The 20069-nt window shown below is 37.2% G+C and overlaps 1 protein-coding gene across 7 annotated transcripts in view; it reads left to right on the top strand.

Annotated features, from left to right (window-relative positions):
* Positions 1 to 20069, top strand: part of FRMD6 (FERM domain containing 6) — an 80266-nt gene that overhangs the window by 23893 nt on the left and 36304 nt on the right. For 6 of the 7 annotated variants that reach the window (XM_050796901.1, XM_050796895.1, XM_050796896.1 and 3 more), the window contains one exon: positions 14977 to 15221. In XM_050796901.1, coding sequence (XP_050652858.1) covers positions 15123 to 15221 — 99 coding nt within the window. In that variant the 5' untranslated portion in view covers positions 14977 to 15122. The remainder of the gene's footprint in view (positions 1 to 14976; positions 15222 to 20069) is intronic. The other variant, XM_050796899.1, reaches the window with a different exon arrangement.

Below are 20069 nucleotides of genomic sequence, written 5' to 3'. Positions count from 1 at the left end.
TCTGGTTTCCTTCCCCCACACCCTTTAGAAAGCATACTTTAAGTCTCTCTCAAAGCATCAGAGGATGATTACTGTAAGAAGGAATGTTCTCTTTTGGTAATATGGAGGGGGACGCACACCGAACAACCAGATGATCCAGTGAATAGGTAGGTCAAATGGAGGTGACTGGACTGGGCTCTTCAGTGACTCACTCCTGCTTTTTGTTGACTTCACACACCAGAGAGACCAGAGGTTCACTGCTAAGTGGCTTTATTTCTATTTCTTTTAGAATAGATGGGTAATAATTGAATTGACCTTGGTTTGTATCTTATTTCAAAACTCTAGTTGAGAAGAGTTACAGAAATAAGGCCTGTGAATTGGCATATGGGAAACAGAGTGTTACTAGATAGGTAAGTACCACTGAAAATGAGATTTCACACTTGGTATAACTGGCAAATTAATGGTAGTTATTTTCTAGAAGTAAGCTAGGAGAATGAAACACTGAGTGACAGTAGAAGAGGCCAGCTTCTGATTGAAGATTCCTCTGGGAGAAGCATAAAGGATACAGCCATCCCTAGCTCCCAGTTATGTTCCCAACAGCTACCTTAGCAGTCTTGGATCCATGTTTCTCTAGAATAACAGAAGGCACCTTGGTCTCCTTAGAGCACATTGGCTAAAGATTTGATGACTCCCCAGGGGAACTGTAGATCTTTGATTAATGGAAGGCCTTGTTAGGATAGAAGTGTCTTTTAATGTGTTGGAGACAGAATCTGTACATGCAAATGACAATGGTAAATATGTTGTGAAACTATAATAAAGCCATATATGAAAGAAACATTTTTATCATTTCTCTTAAGGGCTTTTAAAATTGTATAATGTTTTGTCTTTATAAGTTTATTTAGCAACTTGTCTCCAACTTGTGTAATCACTGCAAAACTCCTCAAGGGGGTGTTAAATAAGGACTTTTGTAGCAGTAGAAAGTCTTGCTAGATTGTCCAGAGAAATCTTTTACTTTGAAGTCTGTAGATTTTGCTTTTAATCTTCTTTACTTTAAAGAGTACCTGGCCTTGGAGCCTCACTTTGCATCATTCTGCACACGTACTGTGTGTGTGTGTGGGTGTGGGTGTGGGTGTGTGTCTGTCTGTGGGTGTCCCCACAGCAAATGCTGCTGCTTTGAGTGTGTCTGGGTAACAACATAATCTTAGCCCCATAATTTATGTAGGGTAAAAATTAAATCTAGAATCTCAAAAACCCTTTTCCGGCTTCATGAAATTTTTCACATATAATGAAAGATATCAAGGTAAAAGGCAGGTTTTATTAGCATTTGGGTATGTTTAATTTAGTAAATTATTTTAGCATGCTTCTTAACTTTCTATTTAAAAATATAAAATACGAACTTTCTGAAAAGATGCTAGACTAAGCTAAATTGTTTTTACCCTTGGGAGTTTTGGAATATAACTTAGGAAGAAAAATCCCATTAAGGAAAAGCACACCAGGGTCCTGCAGCTGACTCTCATCTTGGCTAGCACATTCTCTCCAAGTGCCAGTTTCTTAACCTATCAACTTAAAAGGTTGGATGAAGTCGTCTCTAAAATCTGATACAGTGATAAATTTTTCATTTGATTGCCCTTTGTTACATTTGTTTCCAGTTAGGAATAGATAGAAATTCAGAAATTATTTTATACCTGTCACTAGATTATAAAAATTACAAGAATTCATTAACAATTTTAGGAGCTCTAAGGCTTTTCTTAGTTTCAGATCCCTGAAAACAAATCGTGTAGTAAGTGAAATAACATTTTATAAGTACATGGTACATGGTAGTTACATGGTAAACTCTACATAGGATCTGTAATGGATTCATCTTATGTGAAATGTAGCAGGCAGTTACAGCAGCATTTCATACTTGTCCTGCCTTATGTATCTTTTTAAAATTAAATTATCGGAATGTGATTATTCCCAGCATTTTCAACCTCAGTACTTCTGACATGCTTTACAGAGTTGTGAAACGTACACATAGAAGAGTGTTTGTGATGTCTGTACATTTTAAACAATATAGTGATGAAAGAACACCATTGTATTCACTACCAAGTTTATGAAAAAAATTTCTCTAGAACCTTCCAAGTTCTCTGCTCCTTTCTGAATATATCTCCTCCTACCTCCAGCCTCCCCTGCATTATAATTTTGAAGTTAAACGTACCTTTGCCTTTCTTCACAGTCTTATCACACATATATATGTATCCCTAAATGAATCATTCATTAGCTTTGCTTATTTTTGAACTTTCCTTTTCGGTTTCTTTTTGAACCTGACATGTGAACGTATGAACTCTCTATTCGTAGAAATAGAATCTATCATATGTATTCTTCTGTTACTTTTTTTCCTTACTGTTGTTTTTTGAGATTCGCACTTGTTAATGTGTAGCTGTAGTTCATGATTTTTCACTGCTTAATGGTTTTAATGTACCATATTTTATTTAGTCTGTTGTCAGTGGGCTTTTGCGTTTCTGGCTTGTACATTTCCTTGTTGTTGTTAGGAGCCATTTGATGATGTAGAAAATCCTTTTGCAATGTTACCAGAAAGCTAGCAACTTCTCAAATATTTAGTTCAATCTTTGTTGGAGGCATTATGCTCTCTTTGGGAAGAAGTATTTCAGGGGAAAATAAGTAAAGTTGATGTTAAGATTCATATATTGCTACTAGATAATGAGAATTTCACAGCAAAGTCATTATCTAGAAAACTGCAGTTCCTGTGTCAGAGGGAATTGAGTGCAAGTCCCATGAATGAGGGAATCAAAGATTTCATTGTGGAAATTAGAAGCAGATGCTTCTAAGTTGGAGGATTTTCCCTGAGAACAGCACTTTTTGTTGGCGATGTCATGCTAGAAATTCATCTTGGTTGAAAGGAATTTTTGTGCCTGGTTGCTAAACCTGATATGACTTTTGAATACAGATGGCTGTGAAAATAGTTTCTGTGGTTTAAAATTCATGAATTTTACCATTGCCTTTGTTCTTGTTGGTTGCCTAATATCTCCTGTTATCCCCCAACTTCCCAGAGGTACCCAAGGTTTGGTTTTGATGTCCGTGTACTTCAGGGGAGGTTAACCCATGGCCACATCTAGATGTGGGCCCTAGGTGGCTTAGGTTCATTCAACTATTTCCTGCGCCTGTCAAGTGCTGAAGGACTTGTGAACTCTCTAATCAGGGAGCGTTTCGGTATTCTTGTTTCCTTCCACATTCTGGTTGATGTGGCCACTCTGAGAGATGCCAGCCTTAAGATGACGCTGATTTCAGGTTGCCAGGAGAAACTAGGTTCTATGTGACAATGTGAGCCACCATACCAAACCTCTTGTGGGCCCACCCATTTCACTTTAGGCTCCAAGTTACTCTGTTTATAAATTTCCCTTATTTAACTAGTCCTGTTGTTTACTAATAGTTAACACTTAACTAGTGCTTACCATATGCCTTATAATACCCTGTAAAGTATGTACTGTTATAATTTCCATTTTACAGATATGGAAGCTGAGATAGAGAGGTGAAGAGACTTGTCAAAGGTCATACAGTTAGTGTTAATAAATAGCTGGCTAAGAGTCAGACCCAGGCAGTTTGGCTTCGGAGTCCAGATTTGAGTTGGATATATTTGGTACTTGCAACTTAGTGCACCCCAACCAGTGTGTCTCCTTGTGTGTTTGCTTTCACTTACGTTGGCTTAACCTGACACACATGGAGACTTTTGCAGAAACTATTTTGTGGACAGTGTTGGAGGATCATATTCTCATATTATGTCCACTAAATGTGGAGACAAGAAAAAATGTACACGTTTCCTCTATAACTAACATGCAGAATATTCAAGAAGCTCTGACCAACACTGACTCCCATTGTGGGGGACAAGTGTGTCATAAAGGAACATAATTTTAATCTTAGTTGCTAGGGATTTATTCACATTTCTGGAAAGTCTAAATCGTGTATTTAACAAGTCCTACTGGATACCTATACAGAACCAGTACTACCCCGGGCATTAGTGACATAAAGATACTGACAGCCTACCCTGGAGGAGACCCCAGTCCTCCATGGGGAGCAGGAGAAAAACCGCTGTGCTGCCTAGCAACGTGGAGGCATGCTTCACAGACCAGCATCTTGAGTTTCCAGGGAGAATGAAGATATTTTGTGATTTCATTTTGTTCTTTTGGAGTGGGTGGGTGGGTGGGATAATATGGAAGGGATAATATTCTAGGCAGAGGGAACAGCATGGTCAAAAGCATACAAGTGTGAGAGCAAGACTTGTTCAGGGATCCATGAGGAAAAGAATTGCAGTAATTCAGAACATGAATTGGAAAATGCTCACACTGAGGAGGAATGGGACCCGATGGTGAAGGATTACTGTGCTTTAGTGTTAGGTGTTGTCCTGTGGATGTGCTGAACTGTTAAAGAATGTGAGCAATGGTGTGATATGTGTGATCAGATATGTAATTTAAAAGGTCACCCTGGCAGCATTGTGGGGGATGGCCTTAAGGAATGAGACAAGACAGAGAACATTTAAAAGTTTAGGTGAGAACACAGGTTGTATAGTAGAGAAGAAAGCTGTTAAAAAGACTAGACAAAAGGATATTTTTTCCTTCCTAACATTATATAAAAATATATGTGTGTGTACCTATATGTGTGTGTATATATAACATACATTTGCTATATATAATGCATATTTATAATATGTATTATGCATATTATATGTAATATGCATATATAATGCATATATAGCATATATATATAGCAAATAATATAGAGAGAGTAAATAATTTTCCCAACCTTTCAGTCATTGAGGATCACTTTCATTTATCATTTACCCCATCTTCCTCAGGCCTTATGTTTGGAAAGATTTTCTGTCAAAACAAATGAAGTCATTTGTTTTCATTTTTTTTGCTTTGGCCTGTAAAGCTAAGTGTGCTATCAAAATAAGTGCCTGAAAATAATACTAATATTACTTAAGTGAAAGACCTTGTAATTTCCCTTGAGATATTACTGTGGGAAAAGATGCCATTTCTATCAGGCTTTTTGAGATATTTAAAGATCTCCATCACTTCTTTTATGGACTTCATTGTAATAGTTGATTAACGGAATTATGCTTATTACTGTTCAGTTTAGAAAGGATATACCACACCTGTACTTTGGAGAAATGTGTTTTTAATCTCTAATGTACGACAAGTGATATTTTCATTTTTCCAAGTACCTATTATCATTAGCCTTTGCTTTGCCTCTGTAATCAAATAAATAACGTGAGTGTAGTGGTAGCAGAAAATAATGCCAAAAAAGGGGGAACGGTTGAGTCCGAACAGCACAGGGTGCAAAACTGCAGCTAAAGCTAGAGAAGGCAGTTCATTGGTTGAGTTAACAAAGAACAGAACTTTGAAAAGCAGTCCATGGTGTACGATACTGTGTGCCATCTGAGCAAATCTTGTTGGAAGCCTCTCGGGATACTGAAGAAAATGCCTTGTATTTCAGGAGAAGGCTCTGTAACCAGGCTTCTCATCCAGTCCGTCTGAGTGTGCTTGGGGCAGCAGCACAGGCCCAGGCCTCTCTACCAGGGCCCTTATCTGTATTATTTCCCACCCTTGCAATTCTTTTCTTCTCCCCCAGAACATACATGCTGTTAACCTCCCTTCATGGAATCTTTTCTGAATGGCACACTCCTCCCAGTTCTCAGCCTTTTCTCAAATGCCACAGCCTTCATTTTACCACATAGTTTAGTGTTTAATTTAAGATGTAGTTGTATTACTTCCTATTGTTTCTACTCTATTAATTTTGACTTGAAAGAGTATAAACTTTCTAAGGCTAGAATTTAGAAATGGCGTTGAGAGACAAATGTGTATGAACTATACTTTAACAAGTGCTGGAGTTGTCAAATACCAGTTGGTTTATACTTGTGCATTGACTAACAGAATTATCATGATCTTTTTCTTGCTTTTATTTTTTTCCTCTTTGATTTAGCAGCATTCTTTATTCCTGTTAGTCCTATTCTAAAATTATATAGTGAAAAGGTAATTTTTGGCTATAGTGGGTATTTGTGATTTAGGGGATGATGTGCTCAATAAACATATTTTATTATTGATGTTATTTTTTATATACTATAATTTACTAATCTGTTCCTGTCTTTCCCCTATTTATATTTTTCTCATTTTTTACTTTGATAAATAACACTTTAGTGAGTACTTTTGTTCAGAAATGTTGAATGCTTTGTTTGAATTATTTTCTTCTTATACATTCCCTACAAGTGGGATTATTGGGTGAAAAGGTATGAACATCTCTATGACTCTTACTACAAGCAAAGCCAAATTGGTTGCAGTGATTTATAATGCTAACCACAGCTTATGATTCAATTTCACTAATTTTTCTCTTTATTGCAATAGAAAGTTCTTTGCTGGTCTTTTTATATTCTCCCTTTTCTATAGTTGAGGACTAGCTACATAATGTTTTTCATTGGAATATGATGAGCATTACTTGGCACCAATTCAAGTCCACTTTAATTGGAAGGTTCTTTTTTATTCCTAACCCCAAGCTTAACCTCATTGGTTAAATACAGAAGTTAAATAATCTGTTAGCTACCAACAGGAGAAAAACACCATTTATTTAGATTTCAAGATATGATAAAATAGCATAGATAGTGACCACTACATGTTTGCAAACACCAGTGTTTCCACTTGCTTTCCACAATGGGTAGTAAATACAGTAACACATACTGTATATCAAGCTCTGTTCGAAGTGCTTCACATGTGAGTAACCCATTTAATAATCTTCACACAAATCTCATCAAAGGTGAGCAAAATTGACACAAAGAAGTATGGAGACTTACCCAAGGGTACCCAGGTGGGAAGTATCAGAGCTTAGGTTCAAACCCCAGCTGTTTGGCTCCAGAGTCCAGGCTCTTAATAGCCTATTATACTGCCTACTGCCACACAGTATTTCCTCTTCCAAAACCTAGCCTTTCTGTTGATTCAACAACTAGCCTGCATTTCAAGTGACATACACAGCCACGTACATTTGTTTAGTATAATAATGTTACAGTCAGATTACAGTTTCTTAGATTGCATTTGGTAATTAGCTTAATGATTTTCCCCTTACCACATTTATAAAATATGCCTGAAATTAAAGCTGTTTTTACTAAAATTGCTATGAGTACACTGTTAACTGATCAGTTTTCAAATTACGTATCAACCATGCTTTCCAGTTATTTTGTTTGCAGTAAAAGCATTTTTTTTTACAGCTACTCTAATTTGTTACAAATGTACAATACAATAAAAGCATATTCAGCATGATTCTGTAAAACACATTGTGGTCTTTAATAAGAGGACTATTCACCCACACATTAGTATTCAAGATGAGATATTCCTTTGTTGCCGAAAATTATTGTTATGAATTAATTGCTCAATATGCTTTGTTTGCCTTAAATGAATTTTGCATTATTTCCATGAATTATTTACTGTGTTAGTGATTTATTTTGAATTATTTTCTTCTTATATATTCCCTATAAGTGGGATTATTGGGTGAAATAATAATTTACTATTATTTTAACCCAACCACCTAAATTTTTCAGCTACTCAGATTTTATCCCCCATCTTCTTGGTCTTCTCTGCTTATGGTGAATAGTAACTATTCTCCTGTTTTTGGATTGGAGAGAAACTTTAAAACTTAGAGCGACTTTTTGTTTGTTTGTTTGTTTGTTTGTTTTTAAGTAAATACCAATGTTGGCATAGCCAGAGGTAGTAAACAGTGAATTAATGAATGAATGTATCAGGCACTCAGTCAGCTTCTTGTTTGGATGGTCTGTATTAGAGAGGACTTACTCAGTTGCAAGTGGCAGAATTGGCTTAAGATAACTTGCTGGCTCACTATATGAGAATTTCTGTGGATGGTTTCTGGCTTCAGACTGCTAGATGCAGCAGTTCAAATGATGCGATCAGGATTCTTTCTGAGCTTGTCTTTCCTCTGTGATGATATCCTTCTCAGGAGATTTCTTACCATGTGGCATCAAAGATGATTGCCAGCAACTGCAGGCTCATACTATTTTCGCAAATAGCAATACAAAAAGAAAAGCAGCTCTCTCCTTCCCAGCGTTTATATCACAAATTTCATGGAGGAATTCTGGTTTTGCTTGGGTTACATGTTCACCATGTAGACCAAGCACTGTGGTTGGAGAATGAACCCTGTTTGGCCAGCTCAGAGTTACATCCCTCTCCTACATCACCCCCATCAGCCAGGGTGGGGACAACACATTGTGATCAATAGCCCCACTGGGAAGGTGGTGCCAAGCAGACTAAAACAGGTGTCCTCTACCTTCCATTCTTTGGTCAGCCAGCACACATTTCGACCCATACACCCATACGCACTGTCTTTCAGTACATACAATTTCAAAGGAGTAACCACCTAATATAATGCCACTTTCCTATTTACAACCAACACTAGCTTAACTTCTCTACCCAAAAGTAGACTTCCTAAAGTTTAGCTCATTTGCTACATCTGGCTCTGAGGTCTAGATCTCTATATGAGTGTATTTTTGTTAACCAGTTGTAGATATTCCTTCTCATGACCTGGCAACTCATGACTGGTTTTTATTTTTTTTTTTTTGTTTTTTGAGACAGAGCCTTGTTCCTTGCTCTTGCGCAGGCTGGAGTGCTGTGTCACAGTCGTTGTTCATTGCAGCCTCGATCTCCTGGGCTCAGGTGATCCTCCTGCCTCAGCCTCCTGAGTAGCTAGGACTACAGGCATGTGCCACCATACTCACCTATTTTTAAAAAAATTTTTTTTAGTAGAAACGGGGTCTTGCTGTGTTTCCCAGACTGATCTCAAACTCCTAACCTCAAGAAATTTTCCTGCCTTGGCCTCCCAAGGTGCTGGGATTACAGATGTGAGTCAGTGTGCCTGGCTTTGACTCTTATTTTAATGAACAATCTTTCCCACCCAAATAACCTGATAGCTAATATCCATTATCTAATTTAACCCTTCCAGTGATCTTAGGAGGCCAGTACTACAGATTTTACAGATGAAGAATCAGATTTAGAAATCAGGTAACTTACCGAAGGTCACACAGCAGGTGTTGTGGAATCCAGATTAAGATCCAGATTTGACTGATTGAGAAAGGGTTCTTTCACCCTTAAATCTATCTTCTTACTCAGTAGTCTGTTTGTATTGTCTCTAAACATGAGGTTAAGCCATATCAAAGGCGATCTTAGCCTTTCCACAGTGCCTCATTTGTCCACCAGAGCAATGGTTGGAAGTGGGAAAGAGACAGCAACAGAGAATCTGATGTTCTTTCCAGAGTATTTGGCTCCAAATGGTTGATAGATGTCAACTACTTTATAGGTAAAACAGTAACTGTAAAACAGGCCATGAAGCAGAGAGTGTTCAATTTACAAGTAAATCTGTGGCTCGTAAATGTTTTGTTTTGTTTTTTTTTTTAAACAAATAACTGACCCTTAAAAAAAAAAACCCTCATAATACAGAGTATGCGGGCAAATTAAAAATTAGGTGTCAGTTGTTTCCGGGTAGGTTTTATATTTTCAGGTACTGTTATCAAAATAAAGAACTCTTCAGGAACAAGCAGGTGGGAATTATGAAAGTGTGTTTGTGTGAGAAGTTCGGCTGTATACTGCACTAAATATTTAAGTTTTAAGAAGTTAAACTTCAAAGCTATTCCAAAGCCGGAGGCCACACACATTCAAGAGGTTGAAAATTTTGTCTTTAAAGTTCAAGCCAGATTTCTGAGTTTGGCGCTCAGTTGCTGATCTTTAGTTGGAAAATATGTATTTAGTAAGAATTGTATTATTAAATAAAAAAACAGCTGGGTGGTAAAAAGTAGCCCGTAGTGTCTCTATATGGAAACGTGTAGAGCACTAGTTCTCAACCATGGGTAATTTTGCCCCCAGGGAACATTCGGGAATGTCTGAGGGCATTTGGGATTGTTACAACTGATGGGAGAGGGGCTCCTGGCAGCTAGTGAGTAAAGGCCAGGGCTGCCGCTGAACATGCTACAATGTGCAGGACAGCCCCCCACTAAAAATAATATTTGGCCCAAAACATCAGTAGTGGCGAGTTTAAAAAACCATTCAGTAGAATCTTCGTGTATAGTAAAACAGACAGCTAACATTTAATGAGCATATACTGTGTGCCTGTCATTGAAGATTGAGCAAAATGTGTAGCTAGTGAAGTGACCCTCCTCTGAGAAGAGCTAAGTAGAGGAGACAGACAACTGAGGAGTACTTACAAGGAGTATTGCACAAATAGATTATCCACAAGGAAAAACTTCTTACTGAGCAGGAGTTAGTCTCAGGGCCAGTCCAGATCCAGGGAGAGGGGAAATAGATCCCACCTGTGAATGGGAAGCATGCAAGTGAATTCGCAGGTTTCTTTAACATACCATAAGTACTTAACGGTGCCTGGAACGTAGTAAGTTTGTAGTAAATGCTAGCTATCATTAGCACTATTATTTTGCCTCTTCTGAACAATAAGTGAGTCTTGGCATGGAAAACTCTTGCCTAGGATGGATGGATGGATGGATGCATGGATGGATGGATGGATGGACGGAAGGAAATTACATCTCTTTCTTCATTTAGATGTTTCCTTAAATATTGACTCATTAGAGATGCTTCCCTTGATTACCCTACATGAAATAGCATCCACACCACAAACGTATCTCCATCAACTCTATCATCTACTCTGGGCTTATTTTTCTTCATAGTACATATCACCATCTACATCATGTGCTTATTGGCTGTTTCTATTAGAGCAGGATATTTTTGTTAGCGTACTCGGCACATACAGCAACATTTGGCAGACAGTAGGTGTTGAATGAAAGAATGAACAAAAACTACTCATTTTACTAAAGACATTTTGATACTACTTTTGGGATAGGACACTATACATTAAAAATGATACACTGTTTATTCCAGAATGATCTTAGCTACAGTATTCATAGCACAGTATTTGTATACTTAATACTGTTATCCATTATATCTTCCTTTGAGGTTGGCATGAGAGTTGACCATCAGAGTATGTGTGCTCTTAGAAATCAGGGACAGTACTATCATTTTAATCTTCTTGGCAGTGATATGTCCTTAACTAGATGGTGAACTCATAGGTGGAGGGGGAATATGTAATACTTTTGTATTCTGCTTTTCAGCAAATAAATATTACCGTACTGTGTGTGTAACACGAGCTATATGAATGTGTGATGATTAAATTGGAAAATAGGATTCTCTGCAATACAAGTTTTCTAAGATAAATTTTTGCCTTGTTTTTGTTAGGTGATAAAGATACCATATTGACTGTTGATACATGCCTACTTAGTCATGCTTCGCTTACAGTCATCTTATCAAATTACCAGCTTTTTACTTTTTTAGAGAGACAGTCCTAGAATTGAGAATCCTGCTTTGCCTACGTTCAAAATGAGACTGTATTATGTGGGTAGGAAATTTCTGGTGACCTACTTTTAATTTTAAAATTTAAAAAAAAATTGCCATAGTTTTAGATTTAGAAAACAGTTGCAAAGGTGGTATAGAGAGTTTCTGTGTACCACACAGGCACCCAGTTTCCCCTGTTGCTAACATCTTACATGATTATGGTATATTTGTCACAACTAACAAATCAGTATTGATACATTATAACTAAACTGCATCCTTTTAGGGGTAGTGACCCAGTTTTAAAGTTTTTTTCCCAGAATTTGTTAAAAATGACAATCAGTATTGAATACCCATGGGTGGTGGTGGCTTCCTGATTCTTAAAAGAAACTGAGTAATTTTGTAACCATTGAGACTTATCAGGAAACAAGGAACTTATAATAATGTGCGCTTAAAGTTCCAGGGGGAAATTGTATAGCTTAACGTATTGTTTTTGTAAGTTGGGTATTAATAAATAAAGAGGTGGGTGGAATTTGATCATTATTAAAACTGATTTTTTTTTTTGTTCCCTGGCAAATATGTTACTACCACATGGTCTACTCTTCATAGATAATTGATCCTAAGATCATTGGGCAGAAAAGGGTTGCTCTGTAGTAGTAGGAAATGTGTCCTCCTGGGACTGAGTTGAGATTTAGTGTAGGACACAGAATAAGTAGCCAATGGCTGCCATGAGGTTGACTTCTAGAATTCAAATTGGTATAAATTTAATCTAATTCTTTTCCCCAGGACTGCCCAATTTTAGATTAAAAGTTTTATACTGGCACATATTAGAGATATGGCCATTTTACCATTTCAGTGGAGCCTTTTAATCAGCTTTAATGCTGTCTTGGGTAAAGTAAAAACTTAATCTCTCTCTTTAAGCGCTTTTCTAGTTTGCCATCCTCAAAGCAGAAAGAGTAGCAGTGAAGCAGCGCTGCTTCTTATAGACTCTGCTTTTATTAAATTTGCTCCAATAATCCTCTTCCAGTCATCTTTTGTGCTGCATATTTGAACCATAAAAGAAGCAAAAATTGTACCCAAATGAAAATTTCAAGTTATTTTAATGAAGCTCTGGAAACATCCCACAGCTCAGAAGATATTTTTTCCTAGTTTATTTTTTAATTCTGGAAAGTAGGTCAGTAGACATACCCTGCTATAATTGGTTTAATTAGAAGTGAAAAATTATAGGACTAACTCAATTTGAAGTATAGATTTAAATAAGAAGAATTATACTGGGATGAATATTATTTGAGGGTTTGAATTTAAGATGCATTCAATCAAAGCTTATAATTTCTTCTTGTAAAGATTTATATTGCAAAAAGGAAGACTACATATTAGAATATATCATTATATGGGGAAAATTTTGCCATGAAATATAATATTTGATGAAATAATTTTAGAATTGTATCTCTCAATGGTATGCCTAAGAATATTGTTCTGTAGGACCTCAATAGATATGCCTTGGGGGAAAAGTATTGTGTGCTTATGTAAGTTTGAGAAACAATGCATTAAATATAAGAAGTTGCCTGCAGGACTTCTCAGAGCCTTTAACACTTTCTGAATTTCTAAGAGAGGACATATATAGGGTACAGTATTTTGCAAACCTACGTATCCCTATACCGCCTAGTAACATTTTTCAGGAAAATGTTTTGAGCACACGAATTTGACCTGTTGTAGGAATTTATACCTTTGACAATGTTGAGGACCTTGTTTTTCCTATTATAATGATGTGATATTCACATATATTACTTTTTCCCAATTCTTTATCCTTAAGATATTTTTCCAATGTATTATATTCAACCCTCTACTCAGTGCCTTCCTTCTGCTAAAGTGGTTTCCATCTGTTGCTGCACATCAGAAATACCTGGCCCTGACCCTGGAAATTCTGTATGAATAGAAATGCTGGAATACCTGCTCAGGATTCTGTATTTATTACAAACACCCAGGTGATTCTGATGCAGCCAATGCTGGTCCTCCAACTGATGCTTTGGAATTGTTGACATAAAAGCATGCATTTTTCCCTAGATGGATGAGTAGATTGGGGCGTAGTTTGTGGTCCTAGAACAACACATGGATTAACCATCCATCCTAGTGAGAACGATAGCACAGGCCTCCGATGACCCCCCACGAGGTGATGTACTGGCTATAACCTAAAATGAAACAATTATTCTTTAAGAAAAGCAGAATACTTCTAATTGGGCTTTTAGCCACCTTCCTAATAATGAAGTACCATATATGTGATTACCGTTTGTTTTAGTTTCGAGTAATTACCTTGTGGATGATGTTTTATTTATTCTTTAAAAAGAATACTAGAGTATATTTTATCAATGTGCCAACTATCTAAGAATATATTCTTTCCCCTCCTGCTGATAAGAGTTATACATTTAACCTTAAGCAAATTGGCCAAGATTCTATTTCATTTATGCTTTGATTTATGTGAGTATTAATGCGTTTTCTATGAAAATTGTATGGTTATATATACTTTCCACCTAGTAAAACAGTTCCATATTCCTAGAAATAGTCTTTTACATCCTACAAATGTAGCTGGAAAGGAATAATATAAATACTAATGGTTTGAGAGACAGCTAGTCTTGACATGTTTTGGTTGAATAGTGTTCTATTAGCAACAATATATGAAATACTAGACATACCCATTAAAGGTAGAAAACACCCACTACTGTTTTAAAATTATTCTGCAAGGTCTCACCAATGCAATGAGACATAAAACAGAAATAATGGGTGTAATTACTGAAAATTGGAGATAAAATTTCTGTTACTTGCAAACAAAATTATATCAAAAATCTGATAAGTTAAACAATACAATATGTTTAATAGAACTAATTAGATATGAGAGGCATCCAAAATCCATCCCTCTTTTCTATACAAACATGGTTTGATACACACAGTCTTGTTTTATCTGTGTATTAATTGGTTTATGAAATAATAAATGGAAAAATCAAGTTTGCATTATCAGATTAAAGAAGCAGGAGAGACAGAGCCATAAAAACTAAGAAGAATGTTGTAAGGAGGGCTTAACAACCAGGATAAATGTCATAGAGAGATCAATTAAAGTGATGGCCTAGAGATCACGGGCTTCCTTTGGCAGAACCATGTTGGTGAAGTGGAGGCCAGACCACAGTGGTTGAAGAATGAATGTAATGTAAGAGCCAAGACATTTATTTGAGTTTGATAGTAATGAAAGAGAAAGAGAATTTTCTTATTGCTATTGTTTTTGTCATTTCATGTTCAAAACCCTTTATCTCCCATGTGGAATGGAAAATTCCTCCAAGACAGGATCTCTGTTTCTGTGAGGCCTGTAGTGCTTAGTACATCCTTGAATGTGTGAGGCTCTCATTGGTTATAAGTTTAATTGTTGACTGTGGATGAAAGCTTTAAAACTTTGTGGGCAAAATACAGAATGAATTTCAGTGAGTTCCCATGTATTAAACAAGGTGGTGCTGGCTGGAGACATGCTGTCTCTGTGCCCACAGGAGTAGTAGTGCTGTGTTCATCTTCCCAACCTGCTTTTCACAGTCTTCACCGCCTTTCTTCAGGAGTCTCCCCTTTGGCTTTTTCACAGCTATGAAACCCACGTAGTCGAACACCATGATGCTTCTCCTGCAGGGCGTGTGATGAGGAGGCGAGCTTGGCTTTGGAGTGCTGGGAACCTGAGGAATTGCCAAGGACCCAGAGCCCAGCCCTGACCACCAGAGAGCCCAAAACACAATGAACAAATTGAATTTCCATAACAACAGAGTCATGCAAGACCGCCGCAGCGTGTGCATTTTCCTTCCCAACGATGAATCTCTGAACATTATCATAAATGTGAGTATATCGAGTTTTAGAAATGTCTGAATATTATGTTTTCACCAGTGACCACATTCAACTTATGACTTGATTAAGGGTGAAATCATTACAAAATTAGGGCAGTAATAGTGTGGCAGAATTGAGTTGTCAAATTGTCCATACATACATTCACTTAGCTTTCTGGCTTGTGTGCAGGTGCCTTCAATATTCTCTCACCTGGGTTAGAATTAGAGGACTGTAGTTACTATAATGAAAAACAAACATTTGCTCTTTTTAAACTTTTGATCAAAATATAACTTCTATTGAAGTATATGAATTTGTGTCTTAAATGCTTAGAGTTGTCACCCGCACACATGAAATGGTAATCATTGCTGTTAGGTTGGTGCAAAAGTAATTGTGGCTTTCGCCATTGAAAGTGATATCAACGACTACTGTTACTTTTGTACCAACCTAGATAGGTTTTTTTTGAGACAGAGTCTCATTCTGTCACCCAGGCTGGAGTGTGTTGGCGTGATCTCGGTTCACTGCAACCTCCATCTCCTGGGTTCAAGTGATTCTCCCGCCTCAGCCTCCCGAGTAGCTGAGGTTACAGGCACTCACCACCATGCCCGGCTAATTTTTGTAATTTTAGTAGAGACGGGGTTTCACCATGTTGGCCAGGCTGGTCTTGAACTCCTGACATCAGGTGATCCGCCTCAGCCTCCCAAAGTGCTGGGATTACAGGCGTGAGCCACCATGTCTGGCCTTAGATAGCTTTTTAATATGCATCTTGATTTTATTTTAAGAGTAGCCGAAGTCTAGCCAGTTTCCAGGACTAGGTGCGTAGGCTGAACATTTGAGCACTAAGCTGTTGCTTATGGTTTGTGAGTCATAGTCAACTTGCTTAGATAACCTGAACATTGAGGAATATGATTTTTTTTAACTTAAAAAAAATTGAGTTATAATTTACATACTGCAAAGTATAGAAACCTTATGTGTGCAGCTCAATGAATTTTTACAATTGTGTACATCCATGTAACCATCACCTGTTTGAGATATAAAACATTGCCAGCACCCTAGAAAGATCCTTTGTGACCCCTCCTAGTCAATATCCTTCACCTAAAGGGTAAAAACTATTCTGATCTCTGTCACCAAAGTTTTGCTTGTTTCTGAACTTCATGAAGCTGAAGTTATGTGATATATTCACTTCTGAGTTCTTTTACTCAACATTTGGCCTGTGAAATTTATTCATGTGAATCCATGTGACAATAATTACTACTTTTCCATTGTTGCGTGATATTCCATTGTACGATTAGACCCGATCTATTAATCTACTGTTGATGGATAGATATTAGATTGTTTTAAGTTTTTGGCTATTGTAAAACTGTTATGAACATGTTATGTGTATGCACATGTAGAAATATTTCTCGGTTTCTAGTGAAGAGTATTTGTGAATCATAGGTTACACTATGTTTAGCTTTGGTAGAGACTGCCAAACAATTTTCTGGTAATCAATGTCATGCCTAACATTTTTCAGCCCCTCTCTGTGTTATCAACTTTCATACTCTTTCTTTCATAGATTGTATTCTGATGGAATTAGAGGAAAAATTGCCTTAGTGCATGACTTGAATTAGTTATCTTTCCTATATGTTACTATATTTTTATTTATTTTGATTTTGATTTTGATTTTTTTTTTTTTTTTTTGAGACAGAGTCTCTCTCTGTTGTCCAGCCTGCAGTGCAGTCTCTGCCTTCCAGGTTCAAGTGATTCTCCTGCCTCAGCCTCCCGAGTAGCTGGGACTACAGGTGCCTGCCACCACGCCTGGCTAATTTTTGTAATTTTAGTAGAGACGGGGTTTCACCATGTTGGCCAGGCTGGTCTCAAACTCTTGACCTCAAGTGATCCATCCGCCTCGGCCTCCCAAAGTGCTAGGATTACAGGCGTGAGCCATTGTGCCTCGCCATGTTACTATATTTTAAATCGAATTGCTATATAAAAGAATATTTGCAGATATTATGCTGAAATGTATATGGTATTTAAATAATTTCATTAAAAAGTTTAGCTAAGAAAAGTTTCTGCTTATTACCATAGTCATTTTAGCTTTATTCTGACAATCAACACCATTTCTTAATTTACTGCTATATCCTCATTTTACTTATAGGGGTTGTCTGAGGATCCAACAGGCCTGCCTATTGGATGAACTTTGTCATCTTTTGGGCAGAATTTCCAATGATTAGCTACATTGCTGCTCAGGGTAACTGAAATTGTTTTTGGATGTGTGAAGTGGTGGGCTATTATTCTGACAGCATTTGGTTTTTTAAATTGAATAAATATCGACAATATATCTCTTTTTTCAGTGTGGGCACTAGCAAAATAAGTTATAATCTAATCCTACTTACATATGTGAATATTTTGTTTTACTTTTTATACAGTTATATAAAAGATATCCACTAAATTTTAAAAATATACATATTCTAGGACATAGAGCATAAGCACTTAAGAAACTTCTCTCACTTTCATTTGTCTTTTCACCTGGTGCAATATGTGTGTGTATGTGCATGTGTGTGTACACACACAAGCAGGTGTGGAACACCTTACTAACCACATTTAATGAAGGGAAGGCTAATCTGACTTAGTAAAGAATACTGAAAGCTGACTATAATTTACAAAGAAATTAATTTACACTAAAATCTCAGCTGAGGAAGATAGTTATAGAGAACAAACGGGAAGATAGCCAGTTCATTTGTTCCTATGGATCAGCGGTTTTGAAACTTGAACGTACATCAGAATTATTTGGGGCAGCTAAGTAATATTCAGATTGTGTAGTCTATGGCCATACCACACCAAATGTTGCCTGATCTCATGTGATCTCAAAAGCTAAGCAGAGGCGGACCTGGTTAGTACTTGGATGAGAGAAATGCTAATGTAGTGAGTCTGAGGTAGGACGCAAGGATCTGCATTTAATAAGATCCCCTAAATAGATGCTATAGATACTCTAAAATTTGAGTGAAACAGGCAAAGATCTACGTGCCAGCATCACCTAGTTTCTTTCACTCTTTGGAATTCTGGTTACTCGACTGTGTTTTTGGCACATGTCCCTGGCCCAGCTCTTAGAACAGTACGTGATACGTAGTAAGTGCAAAGTAAATGTTGGTTGTTGTTAGCAATAATAATATAATTGTCATCGTTGCTAAGAAAAAGACTATTCATATTTTGACTCTGCAGTTCACTAGATTTGTGACCTTTGGACAAGTTGATTAAGCTTACTCACTTTTTTCACTTGTAAAAGCAACTTGCCCAGTACCTGGTATGTAGTGGGTACTGACTTTGTATTCGCTTCATTTCTGTCTTCCCTTTATAGAATAATTGAGGAGTAGTATGAAAGTGAAAACACATGGATATACTTAAAACACACAGACCTGAATTCAAATCTCATATCTGAATGACTTTGGGAAAGTTAATTATACCTCTTTCAGCCTCAACATTTCACCTTTAAAATGAGAGTAATACGTATGCTGCAGGGTGATTGTGAGAATTTAGGATTAACACTCAGCATAATTTCTGATGCATATGTAATAGCTGCTATTGTCATTTTAATACCTAGGCAGAGATAAATTATACTTTTTCAACTCTCCTCTTTTACAATGTTAGTATGATAATCTCTCTGAGATGGTTAGGACTATGATCATGGACTGTGAGGTCATATATCACTATTAAGGTGGGTTTTAGAGTCACAGGGACCTGTATTGAAATCCCTGCTCCACAACTTTGCAATCTAGGGCAAATTTTCTAGTTGTTTTGTTTTGTTTCTTTGGTTTCCTCATCTGTGAAGTAGGGATAATCTTACCCTATGCACAGGGACATTGCAAGGATTTAAAGATGTCACGTGCATGAAGTACTTAGTGAAGCGCCTGGCATATGTGAATTACTCAGTAAGTGAGCCCTTGAGTATCAATTTACTTGTTTTTATTTCCTGGAACTGTTTTCATTAATGTACTCTGTTAATAAACCAAGATGAAGAGTCTGAATCCCATGTAGGCCTGTAAGAGTTCTTATTTCAGGGCAGGTCTAAGGTAGGACACAGGCATGTAGACTCTTGCTATGCCCAAACTCCTCTCTAGTAAGCGGTTGGACCAAAGAAGGGACTAGATTAAGTAGGATGGAGGCTTCTCCACTACCAGAAAAACATTTCATGGCTGCCTCGCTTTTTACAAAGTGTTATCTTTGTGTTCAGAAAATAGCAGTCAATGTGTATAGAGTTTGAGTGTAATAAATTAACTGTAGCGAGAACGATTTTATTAACTAATTTTTTTCATAATTTCTCTCTATGTATTTTTAGCCATAAAAGTTCGTTCCCTGACAGGTGTGGTTGATAGAAAGTTGCCTTTTTGCATATGGAATGAATTTAGTGTTTTGGTCATTCTGAATTCCCTGTGAGTTGCATTAATAGAAGCTATTTTAAATTATTTTAATCATCAGGCAAATATGGAAACTTGGGACAATTTTGGAAGTAAAACCATTGTAAATGTAGGAGCCATAAAGATTTGATTGATATGAATTGTGGCCACGAGCTTATATGTCTTCACTAAGACAAAACAATTCTTTTTTTTTTTTTTTTTGAGATGGAGTCTCGCTCTGTCGTCCAGGCTAGAGTGCAGTGGTGCAATCTCAGCTCACTGCAAGCTCTGCCTCCTGGGTTCACACCATTCTCCTGCCTCAGCCTCCAACGTAGCTGGAACTACAGGTGCCTGCCACCATGCCCTACTAATTTTTTTTGTATTTTTAGTAGAGACGTGGTTTCGCCATGTTAGCCAGGATGGTCTCGATCTCCTGACCTTGTGATCCACCCCCCTCGGCCTCCCAAAGTGCTGGGATTACAGGCATGAG

The sequence above is a fragment of the Macaca thibetana genome, chromosome 7 (genome assembly GCF_024542745.1).
Source record: "Macaca thibetana thibetana isolate TM-01 chromosome 7, ASM2454274v1, whole genome shotgun sequence".
Lineage (NCBI taxonomy): Eukaryota > Metazoa > Chordata > Mammalia > Primates > Cercopithecidae > Macaca > Macaca thibetana.
Note: the sequence above shows the minus strand (reverse complement) of the source record. Positions and strands in the feature narration are given on the sequence as shown.